A 23,354-nucleotide genomic window follows, 5' to 3' on the forward strand; every position below is an offset into this window, starting at 1 on the left:
TAGGCGACGTCGCTTGGGTTGCTCGACCTCAAGTGACACCCTAGGTCGTTGGACCTCAAGCGGCGTCGCCGAGGCCACGCGACCTCGGCGACGCCCGGGTCGCGTGACTCAGGGCGTCGCCTAAGGTCGGCGCGACCCAGGCGATTGGGTGGCGCCACCTAGGGCGTCACCAAGGCGATCTCAGGTGAGCTGCTCCCCACCACCGCCATTGCCTGCCCTCCACCACCAGCACCACCACCACCAGCCACCAGCCGCACCCCCACGATCACCCAACTGCATCTCCACCTCCCTTTTCTTTTCTTTTTTTCATTTTTCTTTTTACTTTGAAATTGCTTTGCAAAACATACACAAAAAATTTGTTTCCAAACACTTCTCTTCCCAAAATGCTCATTCTCTCAAGGATATTTGGGGAAATGCAAAGTCATTTCTCCAAAGTTGAATCAAACGGGATCTAAGGTAGCGGGCCATGTAGCATTTACAATTTTTAACACAAAGACCAATTGATCGGAAAAACAAATAATTTGGGGACTCCTAAATTAACATTTAGATCTGGCAGTTTCACCATCTCCTGAATATATGACTACAATTGGTTTGCAGTCCAGATCAAGGTCAGAGTCCTGTCTGTCAGATTTGCCGAACACGTCAGAACCGCGCCAGTAATAATTGTTGGTTGTTCTCCATCGAAGGAGAGAATCATACAGTGCCATGGATATATTTTGGCCACGTTTCCCTCACAAATTTCTTTCTTTTTTTATTTCTTGGCCGCATTTAAAAGGCCACCCTGTATGCTGGAAGTCTGCAACCTATCCCAGACCCAAATATTAAAATACAAGATTTCCCACTCTGGCATAATCTCATATGAGACTTCATGCCTATAAATGTTGAAGAACTTTTTTTATGAAATAATGGTACTTGATGAAGTGTGCAAGGAATCGATTTCTTGTATTGAAAAGATAAGGGCAGTTGATTGGGGTTTCAAAGGATTTTTAGCTCAGTAATTAGACGTGACTTGTTTAAATCTTTCTATACCTACCGTGACAAGGATCATTTACTAAAAGTTCATTGGGTCTATTGAGTATTCCAAGAGTATTTACATTCGTGTTTCCTAACAATATATGCTTTTCAAAGTTGTTTCCCTTTAAACATTTCTTTTAAAATTTTTCGTCCTATTAAATAAAATGTCATTGGACAACTAAAGATAGGATAGTCCTTGAACCACGGATCACCAACCTAATTAATTATGTGTACTAACTTGACAAATTGTAAGTACACAATTGATGTCGCACTGGAGTAATCACAATCTTTCATATAGAAACGTAGGGAGCACTCTATGACATGGACGTAAACCCTAATTCCTGACAAAAGGCCATTGCTATGAGTTACTATATCAATGAATGAAGATGAAGACTTTGCATAGACTATGGTTTTAAATATTGACATAGAAAGGGAAAAGACAAACCCCATTTGGAGAGAAGCTCAAAATTGTCTGAAAAGGCAAAGATCATATCGTCCAACTTCGGCATTCATGACGTTTTGTCAGATATCGGACCGTATGAAAGTATGGGAGACGTTCACATCAAATGCACATTATATATTACCGAAAAGAATAAAATAATATTGTCCATTCCTTCACGAACCTCCACCTATCTACCAACTATATCTACGTGTTCAAATGCTATAATCATTAGATATATTAAAAGCATTTTTATTTGTTTTTGTGTGAATGCGGCTAAATAAGTTTTGCATTCATGGGTCGTTGCGTTCGTAATTGTCGCTTTGAGGCAAGAAAATGCTTATCTACATTCAAGCAAGCGCGTGGATTTCGAGGGAGAAATTGTCTAATGCAAATTCAATTTTAAATTTCTAAAGTATGCTAATTCAATCATATATCTTTGCCAAAAAATTTAATACAATATTTTCAGCTAATTTTCATTAAAAATTGTTAATATAACAGTACGCCATCTATGATGGTTATCAATGATTAGATTGTTATGTCAGTAATTTTCAATAAATATTCATCGAAATGATAATATTAAAATTTCACATAAATGCTTAGAAATAAATTGATAAAATTAAAAAGACGTTCGTATAATAAATTTAAGATTGATTTGCAGATTTTCTGATTCTCATTTAATACCGAGCATGTAAGTCAGGATAGAAGCGTCAGGTGTGGAAAAGGGGCCCGCCCACGGAAATTTCTACAAGCTGTACCTTCTCGCATGCACGTAAAAGTCAAAATATTACTGGGAGTCCTCAAATTCAAACCCTAATCTCCCGGAGTCAAAGTAACATGACGTTAATCTCTCTTGGACGTTTGTCTTTCCACGACGACGACAAAAAGCGGTACTAATTCGGGTACGCGAACTGGGTTGACCAAAACAACGAGGACAAAACCCAAATTTCGGCTATACGAAAACCGGTCCAAGTAATTCATATACCAAGCCACGTGTGGCGTGCTCTAACAGATTATTTAAGTGATCGGGTCACATGAAATACGCGATTGGAGCCAGCCGGAAGCCGCATTATCTAGCATCAATTTTGTAAAAATTGTTAGATTGTGGGAAAGGGAGTGCAAGTGTGAATGCACGTATATGAAATGATGGAAGTGACAGCGTGCACCATTGACTTGGGGAATGTGTACACCTACTTTCCGTGCATGCCATAAATTTACGGGTGCCTCCCTTTCTTGTGGGCTCTTATAAGCTTCCATATTCCCCCCGAAAACAACACACGATTCCAAACCTTCCTTTCGCACCTCTCTTTATAGATTAGAATTCCCCTTTGATCTCCACTATTCATCACGATTCCAAACCTTCCTTGCGCACCTCCCTCTATAAATTAGAACCCCCTTTGATCTCCACTATTCATCTCTCTCTCTCTCTCTCTCTCTCAGACATACACACGACTTATCGCGTATCGCATGGAGAGCTACAGCAACAGCGGGACTAGAACCAGCCTGAACATGGATGGCGAGGCGAACAAGGCGGTGAGGGGATATGGCGAGAACAGACGGAAGGGGATGTGCGGTCTGGCGCTGAGGCTCCTGGCCCTGGCGCTGACCCTCGCCGCCGCGGTGGTGCTTGGGGTCGACAAGCAGACCAAGACCGTGCCGGTCCAGGTCAGCCCCTCCTTGCCGGCCCTGAACGTCCCCGTCACTGCCAAGTGGCGCTACCTGTCCGCCTTCGTGTACGTCTCTCGCCCTCTCTCTTTTCCTCTTTTGGGTGAATCGCTTATGGATATTTTGTTCTAGGGTTTCATGGATTTTATGTAAAAAGGGTTTGACTTTACTATAAAAGATAAAAAGTATCGTATCGACTATATGGGTTAGAGATATCTAACATCATGGATATGTGTCAATTACAACGGAGGAACATACGTGGGCTGTCATGTTCTATCATCCATGTGGTTATAACTGTTTTTAATATGAATCAATATCTTAAGATAAGAAATATCTAACTTAACATCAGAGCTCAGTTTATACATCATTTGTCGCCTAACCATCTCATATATGCTCGTCCTTGCTTCTCATTTATAAAAAAAATTGGCTAAGGCATTCTTATCCTTGGTGTGCACGTAAAAGTTAAGTTGATAGTTGCACGTTGCTATTGTTTTTTTTTTTTTTTGGGACCCGGGGAGGGAGAGTGAAATTGTATGTTTCTGGTGCAGGGTCCGTTTCAAGAATCACATTTACTTATAATAGTATTAGAGCTCATGTCCTGAGTTTCACTTTTTTGTTATCCTCCCTCTCATTCTCTTAATCATTTTTTTTTTCCAAATATAAGGAAGTTACTTATAAAAGCTAGAAGGAAGCTCACCTTTCAAGTTACTTAATCCTTCGATTTCTCTATCCTGCTGGATTTTGAGAAAACTCGTTTCATCGTCTGCAAATCATATGCCCTGGCGCCATCTTGACCTTCAATTATATAGGTTCTTTTGAAGACCCACTTGATCAAGGATTGAGATGGACATAACACCACACTTCAATTCTTGTCCGACGATTACTCGAAAGAGATATATATGTGCATGCGTTCATTCAGTACCTCAATTATGATACCGCTCTAAAAATTAGAAAAAAAAAAGTTACTTTGGCGGTTGAAACTCGTGCATTGACCAGGTATAAGTCTTTAAATTATGGCATGTTATCTAACAGACGTTACTACTATTAAAAAAAAAAATACATGGACTTTGTTAACAAGTGCTCCTAGAACATCTGTTAGGTATACTTGTTTTGATTTTCAAAACACCAATTGTGCATAACATGAGGACAATTGATATATTTGAGAAGCTACGGACATTTCTTGATCGATTGCTGAATACCCAATATCTCTAGAATAACCATAGTCGAGAAAATTATATATAAAGTTTATTTTGTATGTATTCATGGTAAACTAATAGCATCACTCCTTAATATTTATTCCCAGTACTCTGGGCATATCGATTGTGCATTAAAAGCCCTTGCCTCTCACCCACTCGGGCAGTTTAAAATTGACGAAGGCACCACCTACCCCTCATTTAATTCTCTAGGTTTTCTATTTATCGACTTTTGTAGAAAATTCTACTACCACCTCCTAGCTTTTAACACTTTGGTCGCATCGAAATTATGGCATGTCATCTAACACACATTAGTACTGAAAAAAAATAATATAAGATTTATTTTGTATGTCTTCATAGTGAATTATAGCATCACTCCTTAATATTTATTCCCAGTACTTTGGGCATATCGATTGTGCATTAAAAGCGCTTGCCTCTTACCCGCTAGGGCAGTTTAAAATTGACGAAGACACCACCTACGCCTCATTTAATTCTCTAGCTTTTTATTTTTATCGACTTTTGTACAAAATTCTACCATCACCTCCTGGCAGTCCCCCTCGGTCTCGGTAAGGTTGGACATTTTCCTTTTCCCGAAATAACGATTCCTGATCTTGTTTTTCCCTCTAGCCGACAGCTCCCATCCCATCAGTCACCTTTCGAAGCTCTTTTCCAAAGGAAAATTTGAAGTTTTACGTGTTATGCGTGATTAATAATTTGATAATTGAATTATTCAATTATTAAATACATCTAATAAGTGTCCTGTAAATATTGATTAATAAAATCTGTAATAAAAAAAAAAAAAGAATATATCTTGGGTTGGCAGCAAATGGTCAATTATAAATATTAAACCTGAGTCGAAAATTTCACAACTAATTAAATAAAAGGAGTTTAAATAGAATTGTATCGATTTGAATAACAGAGATTTTTTCATAATCTGTTTTTTTTTTCTCTCCCTCTTTTCAGGTACTTTGTGGTGGCTAACGCTATAGCGTGCGGCTACTCCGCGCTCTCCTTGCTCCTCCTCCTCGCCAACAAGGCCGGCAAGAGCAGAACCCTGGCCTCAGCGGTGGCGATTTTGGACATCATCATGGTGGCGCTCCTCTTCTCCAGCTGCGGTGCCGCGACCGCTGTCGGGGTCCTCGGCCGCGAGGGGAACTCGCATGTGCAATGGGGAAAGGTGTGCAACGTCTTTGACAAGTTCTGTGACCGCGTGGCCGTCGCCATCGGCTTGTCCTTATTTGGGTCGTTGGCTTTCGTTTTAATGGGCGGTTTGGCGGTCATGGCCTGAGTGGTCCTTTCCGAAAAAGCATCTTCTTATCTACTGCACTTTTCGATATTTAAGGCTGTTGTCTCTGTGTTTTTGCTTATACTTTTATTTGGGGATTGAGATGTGGAGGTGTGTCTTGGTAAATGTTGCTTATGTGATGATATTCCTCTTCTTCTTTTTCGTTGGTAAGAATGGCCTGCGCGATATGGATGCATATGTGTTCTATCGATCGATAAAAGAGAAAAGTTTGTGCGATCAGCTTTCTTATTAATTCATAGAAGCTGTGAAAAGTCCATTTATTTTCCTGAACCCGTTCATTTGGGCCTTGACTTCTCATAGTATGGTGATCGTTGGGCGGACCCGAGCAGAGCTAGGTGAGAAGGTCGGGTCAATTGTATTGCTAAAAGCCCGCTCCTAATATATGTTTTTTGCATTGAAATGTTTTGTTTTTTTTCTTTGGTAAGGTAAGTAATATATTGACTTTTAATCAAAAACTAGACAGCAGGGGGTTCTCGGCACCAAAAAATTACACTCATAATGACAAACATGTCATAACGAGTGGAAGAGTGTCGAGAAAAAAGGAAACACAAACAGCCAAACAGCGGCAAAAAATAAGAAAGGAAGGAGGAAAAAAGGGAAACCAGCCAGCAAAACAGAGGCAACCCTCACAGTTGGGTGCCGTTGTGCTTTCTCGTCAAAGCCCCTTGGCCAAATCCATTCATTTGTCTTCTGGGTGTCTCGGGCCAAGTTGGCCCCCCACCCGTTGATCATCTCTATTTACGACTGGGGCGATGACCATGGGTCCTTTTGGGCCTCGATTCCATACTAAAATGTAGGGCCGGTAAAAAGTTCGTTGCGTTGCGGGCCTTAGTCTTGACCATCTGCAAAATCATTGTCCTGTTTTATGGTTAAATCAATCATGCAAGACGGATAAACAAGGAATGGTTTATAAGAGTCACACTTTTACGCATCAATCCCATGCTCTTCATTTGAAATTTATGGAGATCTCATGGTGCATATGTACATGGTTTACTCGAAGAGACTTTATAGATATGTTCGAGAGGATACAAGAAAGTGACATAAACGGATAATGCCAAAAAAAAAAATGATGAAATTGTTCAAGAAAATCCTTCACTTTACTTTAATATAGCACGTTTTCTCCACTAAACAAAAAATTCTTATTTTGAAATATCTGAATCCCTAAATAATGGAAAGAAGTTATTAATGACAATATACATTACAAAGTAATTCTATAGAAATATATGCGTAAAGAGAAGATAATTCATGACTTAAACTTTCCTCTTAGAGAGAGAGACAGAGAGGCAGAGAGAGGATTCCAATTCTATTATTTTAAAATGTTAGAGAAAAATAAAATTGTTAATGATACTTGTGAAAAAAAAAAAAAGTCGCTGATGTATTGAAAAGGAAAAAAAAAATGATTACAATTCTTAAAAGTACAAAGATCTTATTATTTGATCTAGGGATATTCGCACTACAAGTTCTAAAACTTGTCACGAAAATGCAATTAAGTTTTAAAACTTTCAAAAAATGCAATTAAATCGTAAAATTTGTCAAATTAGTGCAGTTAAATATTTCCGATAACACTTTGTCAATTTGTTTAATAGAAAATGTTGAAGTGGCATTTTTTTAAATTAATTTATTTATCCTACATGGAATTTTATTACATTTTTCTTTAAAATCTTGTTTAAATAATGGTAAAAAACTTTTAAAAAGCTAAAATAATTTTTAAAAACATAATTGTAAACGAAAAATAAAAAGGGCTAGGTCGTGGCTGGGCACGCCGTTCTTGCCCATCGTCCGAGGGGTTGCCCGCCCTAGGCAGTGGAGGGGGGCGGCCCTTGCCGGCCTAGTTGAGGCTCGAGCAAGGCTTGCCCAAATGTGGGCAATGCTGGCCCTCACTTGTAGTTAGTGACCTTCCCCAGCCCCGGCGAGGGCTGCCCCCCCTCCATTGCCTAGGGCCAAGGAGATTGTCAACCTCTCCAACAATAGTAGCTGTGGCGGCATCTGTAACATCTTGGATTCCAACCTCATAAGGATTTGGCCATAAGGTCCTAAAAGGATCGATTTTGGGCCATTGGCCATGAGATTGATCAGTTTGATCGGTAAGGCATCAAGGATTGGTCATGGTCCGACTGATCAACTGGTCACAAACAAGTCGAGGTATCGACTATGAATTTTCTACCGGCTATACTGATGGGATAGGATCACAAGCTCATAAGATGACCTTTTGATCACCCCTCACCAGCATCTAGTGAGGGGCGACCTCGCCGACCTTGGGCGATCCTCACCCTAGCTGACCTTGGGCGAGCCTCACCCTAGCCAAGTTTGACGAGGTCGAGCCTCGCAGGCCTCAGGCAAGGTCACCCCTCGCCAGAACCCAGCAAGGCCGACCCTCGCTAGTCATGTCCCCTGGTTGGCTGCCAAAGGTTGGGCAATACACTAGAGGAAGAAAAGGAGAAAAAAAAAAAGGAAAAAAAGAGGGAAGAAAAAAATATATAAATTAAAATTTCAAAAAAATTAAAAGTAACAAATTTTGTCTACATTGATGTCGAATGTGCCACGTAGGATTTCATCAATGTCCATGTCAGCAAATTTTGTCCAAAATTGACTGAATGTACTCAATTAGCAAAATATTGAAAAATTTAGGATTCAATTGATAAAGTTAAAATATTTGGAATTGAATTGGCAAAAAGTATAATAGATTTAAGCCTTTTTGAATAATTTCCCCAAAATTGATTTGATACGCTTAATCTTTGGACATGTGTCATGGGCCGAAAGAAGGTTGACCCGAGAGGCTCTCTGGAGTTGACCGTGACTCATCTGTGTTAGACCTCATGTGCTCACTCGGATTCCCAACGAGCCTTCTCCCCGAAGCAGGCTTGGCTTAGGTGCTTTGGCAATCCAATCCGATCCTAAAGTGCCCGAGTCGCCGCACGGTCACGATCCCAATCGATCGGCCCGTGACACATGCATGTTTGGTGCAGTAACTCTTAAGTCCCTCCTAACTCAAGTAACATTGATGACCATGTTGAACCAATCTGGCGAGGAGTTTTGACATTTTCGAGTCCTCGATTTGACCATTCCATCGGTATGTGTTGACTTCAATGCTCTGGAAATTGTTACGGCTATGACTTCCTAGTGAAGATCATAGTGTCATAGCGTGTTTTTCAAGTGCTAAAGTAGGACAAGGATCAAATCCTTTGTTCAGTGGAAACCTCTTTTAAGTTGAATAATCACGTGGAAGTCACCGTTTAGAGAAAATTGTTAACGGAATGGTGACGTGGCAAATACATGGTATCTTATGTACCTTGATTTAAAAAAAAAATGAATGAGTATATATAAAATGTACAAAAAAGAAAATATAATTGTGTTGGCCTCAACATATGCTGGTGCTTGTGGGGCCTAGTGGCCACAGTCACAACGACACTGACAAGGGCTGTTCAAGGTCACATCAGACCGGCGATAATGGATAGCTGAGGTCGTGCGACCCCAGCCATGACGGGTTCAAGGTCACTTGACCCTAGGAGGCAAGAGATGGTGGCACTTTTCTCTTGACTCTATCTCTCCCTCTATCACAGTGCCTACTGTGCGGTGGTCAGGCAAAGGCTGGCGAGCACTTCGTGACCCTTGTTGGGGCACCTCTTTCTCTCTCCCCATTTGAGGTGTTTTATTGTTAAACAATCCAGTCAGCATATGATCGACACCTGTCAAAGCTGACGTGGCACTAAGGCAGCGGACCACGTACCATTTACAATTTTTAACACAGACGAACTGAATAGAAAAAAAGAATAATTTAGGGACTGCTAAATTAACATCCAGATCCGGCAGTTTCAACATCTCCAGAAAATATGACAACAATTGGTTTGCAGTCCAGATCAAGGTCAGCGTCCAGTCTGGCAAATTTGCCGAACATGTTAGAACCGCGCCTGTAATAATTGTAGGTTGTTCTCCATCGAAGGAGAGAATAATACAGTGCCATGAATATATTTTGGCCACGTTTCCCTCACAAATTTCTCCTTTTTCCCCCCTTGGCCGCATGTAAAAGGCCAGCCTGGATGCTGGAAGCCTGAAACCTATCCCAGACCCAACAATTAAAATACAAGATTTCCCACTCTGTCATAATCTCATATGAGACTTCATGACTGTAAATGTTGAAGAACCTTTTTATAAAATAAGGGTACTTGATGAAGTGTGCAAGAATCAATTTCTTGTATTGAAAAGATAAGGGTAGGTTTCGAAGGATTTTCAGCTCAGTAACTAGACATGACTTGTTTAAATTCATCTATAACTTCTCTGGTAAGGATTGTTTATTTAAGTTTATTGGATCTATGGAGTATTCCATGAGCTTTTACATTCGCGTTTACTAACAATATATGCTTTTCAAAGTTGTTTCTCTCTAAACATTTTTTATTTTTATTTTTGATAATATTAAATTAAGTGTCATTGGAAAACATGATCTCAATCTTTCATTATTGGGGTGTTATTGAAGCAGCCAAGTTGTTTGGCATTTTCATGGCAATTATAAAGGTTCAACTAAAGATAGGATAGTCCTTAAACCACGGATCACCAACCTAATTAATTATGCTTACCAACTTAACAAATTGTGAGTACACAATCAATGCACTGCTTGAGAGTAATCACAATCTCTTATAAAGTAATACAGTAAGCAGTCCATGACATGGACGTAAACCCTAATTGCTTACTAGTCTTTCAAACTTCCTAATACATTACAAAAATCTAACAAAGAGCCATTGCTATGAATTACCATATCAACGTATGAAGATAAAGACTTTGTATGGACACAGGTTTTGAATTTTGACATAGAAAAGGAAAAGACAAACCCTTTTTGGAATGAAGCTCAAAATTGTCTGAAAAGGCAAAGATCAGATCGTCCAACTTCGGAATTCATGACGTTTTGTCAGATATCGAACCGTATGAAAGCATGGGAGACGTTCACATCCAAATGCACATTATATATTACCGAAAAGAATAAAATTATATTGTCCATTCCTTCACGAACCTCCACCTATCTCCCAACTATTTTTACGTGTTCAAATGCTATAATTATTAAAACTATATTAAAAATATTTTTATTTGTTTTAGTGTGAATGCGGCTAAATAAGTTTTGTATTCATGGGTCGTTGCGTTCATAATTGTCGCTTTGAGGCAAGAAAATGCTTATCTACACACAAGCAAGCGCATGGGTTTCGAGGAGAAATTATCTAAAGCAAATTCAATTTTGAATTTTCGAAGTATACTAATTCAATCATATATTTTTGCGTAAAATTTTAATAGTCTTTCCAACCAATTTGCATTGGAAATTATTGGCATAACAATGTGCCACTTAGGACCGTCATCGATGATTAGATTGTCACTTCAATAATTTTTTACAAATACTGATGGAAATGATTACATTCACGTAAATGCTTAGAAATAAATTGGTAAAATTAAACAATAATAACATTAAATTAATATTCGTATAATAAATTTAAGATTGATTTGCCGATTTTCCGATTCTCATTTAATAGTGAGCATGTAAGTCAGAATAGTATTCGTTTACTTCACGTAATAAGTGCGCCGGTGTGGAAAGGGGGTCCGCCGATGGAAATTTCAACAAGCTGCACCTTCTCATGTAAAAGTCAAATATCAGTGGGAGTTCTCAAATTCAAACCCTGATCTCCAGGAGTCAAAGTAACAGGACGTTAATCTCTCTTGAACGTTTATCTTTCGACCACGACGACAAAAAGCGTACTAATTCGGGTACGTGAACTGGGTCGACCAAAACAACGAGGATAAAACCCAAATGTCAGCTATACAAAAACTGGTCTGGATAATTCGTATACCGAGCCACATGCGACACGTTCTAATGGGTTGTTTAAGCGATCGGATCACATGAAATACTCAATTGAAACCTGTCGGAAGCTGTATTATCTAGCATCAACTTTGTGAAAATAAATTAGATTTGTGGAAAAGGGAGTGAAGTTTGAATGCGCGTACATGAAATGATGCAAGTGACAACGTGCACCATCGATTCGGGGAATGTGTACACACACCCACCTTTCCATGCATGCCATAAATTCACGGATGCCTCACTTTCTTGTGAGCTCTTCTAAGCTTCCCCCGAAAAAAAACGCACGATTCCAAACCTTCCTTTCACACCTCCCTTTATAAATTAGAACCCCCATTTGATCTCCACAATTCATCTCTCTCTCTCTCTCACAGACATACACACGACTTCTAGCGTATCGCATGAAGAGTTACAGCAACAACGGGACTAGAAGCAGCCTGAATATGGATGGCGAGGCGAACAAGGCGGTGAGGGGATATGGCGAGAACAGACGGACGGGGACGTGCGGTCTGGCGCTGAGGCTCCTGGCCCTGGTGCTGACCCTCGCCGCCGCGGTGGTCCTCGGGGTCGACAAGCAGACCAAGACCGTGCCAGTCCAGGTCAGCCCCGCCTTGCCGGCCCTGAACGTCCCCGTCACCGCCAAGTGGCACTACCTGTCCGCCTTCGTGTACTTCTCTCGCCCTCTCTCTTTTCCTCTTTTGGGTGAATCGCTTATGGATATTTCGTTCTAGTGTTTCATGGATTTTATGCAAAAAGGGCTTGACTTTACTTCAGAAGATAAAAAGGATCGTATCCACTATATACGTTAGAGATATCTGACATGATGCATATGTGTCAATTATAATGGAGGAAACATACGTGGGCTGTCATGTTCTATCATCAGCGTGGGTTATTGGGTTATTACTGTTTTATAATATGAATCAATAGCTTAAGATATAAGAATGAAATATCTAACTTGGTATCAGATCTCGATTTATACCTCATTTGTCGCCTAACCATCTCATATATAAGGCTAAGGCATTCTTGTCCTTGGTGTGCGTGTAAAAGGTAGGTTTATAATTGCACGTTGCTATTTTTCGGGGGCGGGGGCGAGAGGGGAGGGAATGAAATTGCCTCATATACCTGAATTGTATGCTTCTGCTGTAGGGTGCTTCTTTTCAAGAATCTCATTTTCTTAAAATGGCATTAGAGCTCATGTCCTGATTTTCAGTTTTAGGTTATCCTTCCTTTCATTCCTTTATTCTTTTTTCGCTTTTTTCCAACTATAAGGGAGTTACTTCTAAAAGCTATAAGGAAGCTCACCTTTCAAGTTAATTAATCCTTCAATTTCTTTATCCTGCTAGATTTTGAGGAAACTTTTTCATCTTCTGCAAATCATATGCACTGGCGCTGTCTTAACCATCAATTATATGGGTTCTTTTGAAAATTTATGTGATCAATGATTGAGATGGACGTAACACCACACTTCACTTCTTCTCTGATCATTACTCGGAAGAAATACATATGTGCATGTGTTCATTCAATACCTCAATTACGATACTTCTCTAAATATTCGGAAAAAAAAAAATCTTTATTGATTGAAACTCGTGCGTATCGATCGGGTATAAGTCTTTAAATCATGGAATGTCATTTAAGATACATTAGTACTAAAAAAATATAAGTGTTTTTTGTTAACAAGTGCTCATTGGACATTTGTTAAGCTGTATAGCACGCGGACGATGGTACATTTGCGAAGCTGTAGAGTTTTCTCAATCAATTGCGGAATACCCAGTATCTCTAGAATAACATTAGTCGAGAAAATTATATTTAAAGTTTATTTTGTATGTCTTCATAGTGAACTAATAGCATCACTCCTTGATATTTATTTAAAGCGCTTTGGGCATATCGATTGTGCATTAAAAGCCCTTGCCTGTCACCCTCTCAGGCAGTTTAAAAATTGATGGACACCACCTACGCCTCTCTAGGTTTTTCTTTTTATCGACTTTTCTACAAAATTCTACTATCGCCTCCCAGCATTTAATACGTTGGTCGCATCGAAATGGATCAACGGTCTATATTGTTTTTCTTGTGGACGCACAAGCAAAGAATAGAAAGGTTGACCAACATAAACGAGAAATATAAATATAAATATATTATATCTATATAAATATAAGGACTTTGTTAAAAAAAATCCGACAACACTTGTCAAGTAATTAAATAAGGAAAATTAAAAATTTTAACGTGTCATGCGTGATTTATACTTTTGTAATCGAATGATTCATTATTAAATATATCTAATAAGTGTCTCGTAAACATTGATTAATAAAATCCGTAAAAAAAAAAGGAATATATCTCGGGTTGGCAGCAAATGGTCAATTATAAATATTAAACCTCATGACGAGTCGAGCGGTTTGACCGCTGGTCTAGCGGACTCCATAGTTCAACTCATAATTGTGCATCAAGTTATCAAAAATTTCAAGACTAATTAAAAAAAAAAAAAAGAGTTTAAATAGAATTGTTTCGATTTAAATAACTAAGATATTTTCGTGATCTCTTTTTTTTTCTTTCTCTCTTTTTTCAGGTACTTTGTGGTGGCTAACGCTATAGCGTGTGGCTACTCCGCGCTCTCCTTGCTCCTCCTCCTCGCCAACAAGGCCGGCAAGAGCAGAACCCTGGCCTCAGCGGTGGCGATTTTAGACATCATCATGGTGGCGCTCCTCTTCTCCGGCTGTGGTGCCGCCACGGCCGTCGGGGTCATCGGTCGCGAGGGGAACTCGCATGTGCAATGGGGGAAGGTGTGCAACGTCTTTGACAAGTTCTGTGACCGCGTGGCCGTCGCCATCGGCTTGTCCTTATTTGGGTCGTTAGCTTTCGTTTTAATGGGCGGTTCGGCGGTCATGGCCTGAGGGGCCCTTTCCGAAAAGCATCCTCTTATCTACTGCACTTTTCGATATTTAAGGCTTTTGTTTCTGTGTTTTTGCCTATAATTTTGTTTGGGGATTGAGATGTGGAGGTGTGTCTTGATATTCCTCTTCTTCTTTTTTCGTTGGTAAGAATAGCCTGCGCGTTATGGATGTATATGCGTTCTATCGATCGATAAAAGAGAAAAGTTGTGCGATCAGCTTTGTTATTAATTCATAGAAGCTGTGAAAAGTCCGTTAATTTTCCTGAACCCGTTCATTTGGGCCTTGACTTCTCATAGTATGGTGATCGTTGGGCGGACCCGAGCAGAGCTAGGTGCAAAGGTCGGGTCAATTATATTGCTAAAAGCCCGCCCCTAATATGTTTTTTTGCATTGAAATGTTCGGATTGAGCTTTAGCCATAGTTGGGTGCCGTTGTGCTTTCTCGTCAAAGCCCCTCGGCCAAATCCATTCATTTGTCTTCTGGGTCTCTCGGGCCAAGTTGGCCCCCCACCCGTTGATCATCTCTATTTACGACTGGGGCGATGAGCATGGGTCCATTTGTGGGGCCTAGTGGTCACAGTCACAACGACACTGACAAGCGCTGTTCAAGGTCGCATGATACCGGCAATAATGGATAGCTGAGGTCGTGTGACCCCAGCCATGATGGGTTCAAGCTGGTGAGTACTTCGTGACCCTTGTTGGGGCGCTCCTCTCTCTCTCCCCATTTGAGGTGTTTTATTGTTAAATAATCCAGTTGGCAAGAACGAAACCCGTTGAAGCTGACGTGGCACTGAGGCAGCGGACCACAGAACATTTACAATTTTTAACACAAAGACGAACTGAATAGAAAAACAAATGATTTAGGGACTGCTAAATTAACATCCAGATCTGACAGTTTCACCATCTCCATAAAATATGGCAACAATTGTTTGCAGTCCAGATCAAGGTTAGTGTCCAGTCTGGAAGATTTGCCGAACATGTTAGTGTTGGGGTTTCATGAATTATATATATGTAAAATTAACAAAAAGAACGTAGCGAAAACAAAGATAATATATTTTATACATGATTCTCCGAAAGTGTTGTTTGTGCATTTTAATAAAAAATCTGAATATAAAAAAAATGAGTTAAATGAATTACCTCCCGAAACGCGTTTTATACGAATTGATTCGGATGTTCTACAATTCGAGCCTCACAAATGTCGAACCTCTAATTCAGACACACTAACAATGGACGTCAAATGGAAGAGAGAACTTTCCGAATAATCACCACTATGATCATGTTAGCAATCTCATGAGACAATCCGTTGTATCCTTGATGTTTTAGTCACAACCCAAACTAGAGAGAATTTCTTTTCTTTTTCACGTCTCTTAGACAAAGAAACAATAGCCGCTTCTCTCCATTTTTTCAACCTTTTTGCGGCATTTCTTGGAACAGTTTTTCATAAGATCAGCAACCATTGTTGATCCCCATTTGTCGAAGCACGATCGTGCACAATGCTTATGCTTCGTGCATGAAGCTTCCCAATTAAAAAAATATTGATTAATTAATTAATTAAAAGAATAATTAATTAATTAATAAAGAAAAATAAAAACTAAAAAAGGACATAATCTTTATATGTACATTCGGGGTACATTAACATGTATCCACTTTGGGCATGTGTGTGCATCATATGCAAATAGGCTCGTGACTTTAATACACATTAAATTAAATCTCATTTAATTTCAAATCGACTCAATTCGATAGCAGTTTTGCAAACACATTTGCAACAATATTTCTCTCTTGTTCCATGTTATCCTAATTATTTATGGTGTATGACATCCCTAGGTTCATCACTAAACTGATAGTAAGACTTGTACTAACACATTAGTACTCCCAAAATAATTAATTGTCCCAATTAATCTTTGGGTTCTACAAGTCATGATTAATATGTCATGGCTACCCAGATAGTGTGAATACTTTAAGAACATAATGAACATGTCAGTTTTGGCTACAGTGTAATTCAATCCATCTGTCTTACTATATCCCGATCAAACAAAGACCATGGAATATTTGTCAAGTCACCAATTCGATCATATGCACAAATCTAATTGACATGCATTTTATTCGAGATATAAACAATTTATTCTCGGTTACAACTCCGGCTGAAGATTTCAATGCAATGTCATAATTCAATCGCATAGGACATCACTATTATACCTTGCATGTAACAAGAAAACAAATTCCATATTTCACACATATGTAATTTCGTATATAAACAAACTATGACCATTAGGTATAAAGACGGATCAATGACCCGGCATTATGTACACTTGTGAACCATAATTGTTCGACACAGAAGTTAACACTACGCCTTAGGTCTAAGGATTAATTACACAAGACCAAAGTATGAACAATTAGACATTGACCATGCTAAAAGCTTCCATGTCACTAACCATTCCATATGCGTTATATTCAATGAACTTATCTAATACAAACACTTGTGTTCTAACTCAAATATTATAATACCCAATGACATGTGACTCATCATTCCATTAAGTATCCAATACTTAATGGCGAAGTTAAGAACACATCGGTCTCAACAGGATTATTAGTATCCACTCAATAATCCATTGACCGGAAATGATTTAAAGATTCAGTCTAACTATGAACCCGTCACATATATTCTTAACATCTTAAAATTAGGTTTAGTTGCAACTGATCTTATGAAATCATTCATAAATATAAATAATTGGACAAATAAATGAATATGTCATTGCAATTAATTAAATAATAATAATGATAGAACAACAAAAATACCTAACATATAACTATTACATAGCAACTTTAGGGCATACATCCAACAGTTAGAACCGCTCCTGTAATAGTTGTAGGCTGTTCTCCATCGAAGGAGAGAATAATACAATGCCATGAATATATTTTGGCCATGTTTCCCTCACAAATATCTTTTTCCCCCCCTTGGCTGCATGTAAAAGGCCAGCCTGGATGCTGGAAGCCTAAAACCTATCCCGGACCCAACAATTAAAATACAAGATTTCCCACTCTGGCATAATCTCATATGAGACTTCATGACAATAATGTTGAAGAAATTTTTTTATAAAATAAGGGTACTTGATGAAGTGTGCAAGGAATCAATTTCTCATATTGAAAAGATAAGGGCAGTTGATTGGGGTTTCGAAGGATTAGTAACTAGACATGACTTATTTAAATTCATCTATAACTTCTCTAGTAAGGATCGTTTAATTGAGTTCATTGGATCTATGGGGTATTCCACGAGCATTTACATTCACATTTCCTAACAATATATGCTTTTCAAAGTTGTTTCTCTCTAAGCATTTGTTTTTATACTATTAAATTAAGTGTCACTGGAAAACATGATCTCAATTTTTCATTATTGGAGTGTTATTGAAGCAACAAAGTTGTTTGGCATTTTCATGGCAATTATAAAGGCTCAACTAAAGATAGGATAGTCCTTGAACCACGGATCACCAACCTAATTAATTATGCTTACTAACTTAACAAATTGCGAGTACACAGTCAATATCGCACTGCTTTGGAGTAATCACAATCTCTTATATAGTAACGCAGTAAGCAGTCCACGGCATGGACGTAAACCTAATTGCTTACTAGTCTTTCAAACTTCCTAATACATTACAAAAATCTAACAAAGGGCCATTGCTATGAATTACCATATCAACGTATGAAGATAAAGACTTTGTATAGACACAGGTTTTGAATTTTGACATAGAAAGGGAAAAGACAAACCCTATTTGGAATGAAGCTCAAAATTGTCTGAAAAGGCAAAGACCAGATCATCCAACTTCGGGATTCGTGACGTTTTGTCAGATATCGAACCGTATGAAAGCATGGGAGACGTTCACATCCACATGCACTTTATATGTTACCGAAAATAATAAAATAATATTGTCCATTCCTTCACGAACCTTCACCTATCTCCCAACTATATCCACGTGTTCAAATGCTATAATTATTAAAAATATATTAAATATTTTTATTTGTTTTAGTGTGAATGCGGCTAAATAAGTTTTGCATTCATGGGTCGTTCATAATTGTCGCTTTGAGGCAAGAAAACACATGGGTTTCGAGGAGAAATTATCTAATGCAAATTCAATTTTGAATTTTCAAAGTATACTAATTCGATCATATATTTTTGCGTAAAATTTTAATAGTCTTTCCAACCAATTTGCATTAAAAATTATTAACAAAACAATGAACCACTTAAGATGGTCATTGATGACTAGACTGTCACTTTAATATTTTTTTACAAATAGTGATCGAAAGGATTATATTCACGTAAATGCTTAAAAATAAATTGATAAAATTAAATAATAATAATAATATTAAATTAATATTCATATAATAAATTTAAGATTGATTTGCAGATTTTCCGATTCTCATTTAATAGTGAGCATGTAAGTCAGAATAGTATTCGTTTGCTTCTCGTAATAAGTGCGTCGGTGTGGAAAGGGAGCCCGCCCATGGACATTTCTACAAGCTGTACCTTCTCGAATGCACGTAAAAGTCAAAATATCAGTGGGAGTTCTCAAATTCAAACCCTAATCTCCCGGAGTCAAAGTAACAGGACATTAATCTCTCTTGAACGTCTATCTTTCGACCACGACGACAAAAAGCGGTACTAATTCGGGTACGCGAACTGGGTCTACCAAAACAACGAGGATAAAACCCAAATTTTGGCTATACGAAAATTGGTCCGGATAATTCGTATACGGAGCCACGTGCAGCGCGCTTTAACAGGTTGCTTAAGCGATCGGATCACATGAAATATGCGATTGAAACCTATCGGAAGCTGTATTATCTAGCATCAACTTTGTGAAAATAATTAGATTTGTGGAAAAGGGAGTGAAGTTTGAATGCACGTATATGAAATGATGCAAGTGACAACGTGCACCGTCGATTCGGGGAATGTGTACACCCACCTTTCCATGCATGTCATAAATTCACGGATGCCTCACTTTCTTGTGAGCTCTTCTAAGCTTCCCCCGAAAAAAAACGCACGATTCCAAACCTTCCTTTCACACCTCCCTCTATAAATTAGAACTCCCATTCGATCACTCTCTCTCTCTCACGGACATACACACGACTTCTCGCGTATCGCCTGAAGAGTTACAGCAACAACGGGACTAGAAGCAGCCTGAACATGGATGGCGAGGCGAACAAGGCGGTGAGGGGATATGGCGAGAACAGACGGACGGGGACGTGCGGTCTGGTGCTGAGGCTCCTGGCCCTGGCGCTGACCCTCGCCGCCGTGGTGGTCCTCGGGGTCGACAAGCAGACCAAGACCGTGCCGGTCCAGGTCAGCCCCGCCTTGCCGGCCCGGAACGTCCCCGTCACCGCCAAGTGGCACTACCAGTCCGCCTTCGTGTACGTCTCTCGCCCTCTCTCTTTTCCTCTTTTGGGCGAATCGCTTATGGATAATTCGTTCTAGTGTTTCGTGGATTTTATGCAAAAAGGGCTTGGCTTTACTTCAGAAGACAAAAAGGATCGTATCCACTATACACGTTAGAGATATCTGACATGATGCATATGTGTGAAAAAGGGGAGTGAATGAAATTGCCTCATATACCTGAATTGTATGCATCTGCTGTAGGGTGCTTCTTTTCAAGAATCTCATTTTCTTAAAATGGCATTAGAGCTCATGTCCTGATTTTCAGTTTTAGGTTATCCTTCCTCTCGTTCTTTTTTTCTTTTTCTTTTTTTTCTTTTTTCCCTTTTTTTCCAACTATAAGGGAGTTACTTATAAAAGCTACAAGGAAGCTCGCCTTTCAAGTTAATTAATCCTTCAATTTCTTTATCCTGCTAGATTTTGAGGAAACTTGTTTCATCGTCTGCAAATCATATGCACCGGGGCTGTCTTAACCATCAATTATATGGGTTCTTTCGAAAATTTATGTGATCGATGATTAAGATGGACGTAACACCACACTTCAGTTCTTCTCTGATGATTACTCGGAAGAAATACATATGTGCATGTGTTCATTTAATATCTTAATTACGATACTTCTCTAAATATTAGGAAGAAAAAAAAGTTGCTTTAGTGATTGAAACTTGTGTGCATCAATCGGGTATAAGTCTTTAAATCATGGTATGTCATCTAAGATACATTAGTACTAAAAAAATATACGTATTTTTTGTTAACAAGTGCTCATCGGACATTTATTAAGTATATTAAACTTAGTTCAATTTTCAAAACACTAATTGTGCATAGCACGCGAACAATGATGCATTTGGGAAGCTATAGAGTTTTCTCGATCGACTGTGGAGTACCCAGTATCTCTAGAATAACATTAGTCAAGAAAATTATATCTAAAGTTTATTTTGTAAGTCTTCATAGTGAACTAATAGCATCACTACTTGATATTTATTCCAAGCGCTTTGGGCATATTGATTGTGCATTAAAAGCCCTTGCCTGTCACCCTCTCAGGCAGTTTAAAAATTGATGGACACCACCTACGCCCTATGTATCACCGACACGTGACACACGACACGACACGCGACACGTCATTTCTCAAAAAGTAGAGAATTTCGACACGTTCCGACACTTTAAATATTAAATAAATATTTTTATTTTTAATTAATTTGATTTAAATTCATATTAATTAAAAAAGAGCCTACAATGAATTTACACTAATAATATTAATAAATTAATTCATTGGAAATTCGAAAGACATTCATAATTAATATGTATCCATGTTTGGAAATTAGAATCAACTTATTTAAATAAATCTATGATTTTTTACAATGATCAAAATTTATTATCATTTAAAATTCAGTATTTTTATTTTTAAAAATTATTTATTTATTTTTTCCGATTAAAACAAAGTTTCCCCACTCCCAAATTTATTTCAATTTTTTCCCTCCCTCCCCCACGAGAGACTATTCCCCCTCCCCTTCCTAAATTTATTTCAATTTTTTTTTTCCCTACCTTCCCACGTCAAACTATTTCCCCCCACCCCAAATTCATTTCACTTTTTCCCCTCCTCCACCCACGTGACAGACTGTCACTTTCATCCCCATTGAGTTTCCAAAACCCTAGCTACCGGATCACATTTTTCCCCTCGCTGCACGGTCTTCCTCTCGATCCATCTCCATCTCCTCGCTGGACGACCTCCATACGACCCCCTTCCTCTCCTCTTCCTCTCGATCCTTCTCCTCGTCCTCCGCCTCGCCTTTGGCCCTTCCTCACTTGCAGTTGCAGCCTCGTCGCTGATCCCGCAACGTCACTGTGGCCACCCTCACCTCAGTCTCTACGGCCGCCCTTGCCTTGGACCTCGGTCTCTACTCTTTCTCTGGCGCATCAGTCTCTACTCTTTCTCTGGCGGTTTCTCGCCGTTGCTCGCGGCCTTGTCTCTCCTCCCTCGCCTTCGCTTCCATCCGACACGCGTGTTGAGACAAGTCGAAAAAAGTTGACTGCGCTCGACATGCGTTGACCGCGTGTACACGCTCCGACACGTGTCGGACACAACACGGAAGCCACGGCCTACGCCTCTCTAGATTTTTCTTTGTATCGACTTTTGTAGAAAATTCTACTATCGCCTCCCAGCATTTAATACTTTGGTCGCATCGAAATGGATCAACGGCCTATATTGTTTTTTTTTCGTGGGCGCACAAGCAAAGAATAGAAAGGTTGACCAACATAGACGAGAAATATAAATATATATATATATATCTATATAAATAAATAAGGACTTTGCTAAAAAAAATAATCCGACAACACTTGTCAAGTAATTAAATAAGGAAAAATTGAAATTTTAACGTGTTATGCGTGATTAATACTTTTATAATCGAATTATTCATTATAAAATATATCTAATAAGTGTCTCGGAAATATCGTTTAATAAGATCCGTAAAAACTATTGGGATTCTCTCCAGTAGCCACCCTTCCAACATGGAAGGGGGAGATGAGGGGTTCAAATCCCCACCTTCTTAGGGGGGATGGGAGTGTGGACGCGTAAGTTTCAGGAGTGGGCTTCGACTCCCATGCCCTGCAAGAGGCAGGGCAAAAGTTTGAGAATGAGTGTAGAATAGAATTATATGTCGGGTTGGCAGCAAATGGTCAATTATAAATATTAAACCTCATGACGAGACTAGCGGTTCAACCGCTGGTCTAGTGGACTCCATAGTTGAACTCATAATTGTGCAACAAGTTATCGAAAATTTCAAGACTAATTAAAAAAAAAGAGTTTAAATAGAATTCTTTCGATTTAAATAACTAAGATATTTTTGATCAATCTTCTTCTTCTTCTTCTTCTTCTTCTTCTTCTTCTTCTTCTTCTTCTTTTCTCTTTCTTTTTTCAGGTACTTCGTGGTGGCTAACGCTATAGCGTGCGGCTACTCCGCGCTCTCCTTGCTCCTCCTCCTCGCCAACAAGGCCGGCAAGAGTAGAACCCTAGGCTCAGCAGTGGCAATTTTGGACATCATCATGGTGGCGCTCCTCTTCTCCGGCTGCGGTGCCGCCACAGCGGTCGGGGTCATCGGCCGCGAGGGGAACTCGCATGTGCAATGGGGGAAGGTGTGCAACGTCTTTGACAAGTTCTGTGACCGCGTGGCCGTCGCCATTGGCTTGTCCTTATTTGGGTCATTAGCTTTCGTTATAATGGGCGGTTTGGCGATCATGGCCTGAGGGGCCCTTTCCGAAAATGCATCCTCTTATTTACTGCACTTTTCGATATTTTAGGCTGTTATCTCTGTGTTTTTTGCCTATAACTTTGTTTGGGTATTGGGATTTGGAGGTGTGTCTTGGTAAATGTTGCTTATGTGACGACATTCCTTATCTTTTTCTTTTCTTTTCTTTTGTAAGAAATTGCCTGCTCGGTATGGATTTATGTGCGTTCTATCAGTCGATAAAAGAGAAAAGTTGTGCGATCAGCTTTGTTATTAATTCACAGAAGCTGTGAAAAGTCCGTTAATTTTCCTGAATCCGTTCATTTGGGCCTTGACTTCTTATACCATGGTGATCGTTGGGCGGACCCGAGCTGAGCTAGGTTC

The 23,354-nt window shown here is 39.3% G+C and overlaps 3 protein-coding genes across 3 annotated transcripts; all 3 read left to right on the forward strand.

Annotated features, from left to right (window-relative positions):
• Positions 1-2,698: 2,698 nt before the first annotated feature.
• On the forward strand, positions 2,699-14,564 carry LOC104425746 (CASP-like protein 1E1). The gene is made up of 3 exons (XM_010038534.3): positions 2,699-2,885; positions 11,802-12,114; positions 14,008-14,564. The coding sequence occupies exons 2-3, from the start codon at positions 11,849-11,851 to the stop codon at positions 14,330-14,332; spliced, it is 591 nt and encodes a 196-aa protein (XP_010036836.2). The 5' UTR covers positions 2,699-2,885; positions 11,802-11,848; the 3' UTR covers positions 14,333-14,564.
• Positions 2,885-5,836, forward strand: LOC104425735 (CASP-like protein 1E1). Its single transcript, XM_010038524.3, has 2 exons — positions 2,885-3,186; positions 5,275-5,836. The coding sequence occupies exons 1-2, from the start codon at positions 2,921-2,923 to the stop codon at positions 5,597-5,599; spliced, it is 591 nt and encodes a 196-aa protein (XP_010036826.2). The 5' UTR covers positions 2,885-2,920; the 3' UTR covers positions 5,600-5,836.
• Positions 14,565-19,387: 4,823 nt separating the features above from the next.
• LOC104425755 (CASP-like protein 1E1) lies at positions 19,388-23,231 on the forward strand. The gene is made up of 2 exons (XM_010038544.3): positions 19,388-19,730; positions 22,665-23,231. Exons 1-2 carry the CDS (start codon positions 19,507-19,509, stop codon positions 22,987-22,989), a joined length of 549 nt encoding a protein of 182 aa, XP_010036846.2. The 5' UTR covers positions 19,388-19,506; the 3' UTR covers positions 22,990-23,231.
• Positions 23,232-23,354: the final 123 nt, after the last annotated feature.

This window comes from Eucalyptus grandis, chromosome 2, assembly GCF_016545825.1.
Source record: "Eucalyptus grandis isolate ANBG69807.140 chromosome 2, ASM1654582v1, whole genome shotgun sequence".
Taxonomy (NCBI): Eukaryota; Viridiplantae; Streptophyta; class Magnoliopsida; order Myrtales; family Myrtaceae; genus Eucalyptus; species Eucalyptus grandis.

Bases quoted from the DNA above. Each gene is read 5' to 3' on its own strand.
- LOC104425746 (XM_010038534.3), top strand. From the start codon at position 11,849: ATGAAGAGTTACAGCAACAACGGGACTAGAAGCAGCCTGAATATGGAT. The intron at 12,115-14,007 runs GTACTTCTCTCG...CTCTTTTTTCAG, and splicing joins CACTACCTGTCCGCCTTCGT to GTACTTTGTGGTGGCTAACG.
- LOC104425735 (XM_010038524.3), top strand. From the start codon at position 2,921: ATGGAGAGCTACAGCAACAGCGGGACTAGAACCAGCCTGAACATGGAT. The intron at 3,187-5,274 runs GTACGTCTCTCG...CCCTCTTTTCAG, and splicing joins CGCTACCTGTCCGCCTTCGT to GTACTTTGTGGTGGCTAACG.
- LOC104425755 (XM_010038544.3), top strand. From the start codon at position 19,507: ATGGATGGCGAGGCGAACAAGGCGGTGAGGGGATATGGCGAGAACAGA. The intron at 19,731-22,664 runs GTACGTCTCTCG...TTCTTTTTTCAG, and splicing joins CACTACCAGTCCGCCTTCGT to GTACTTCGTGGTGGCTAACG.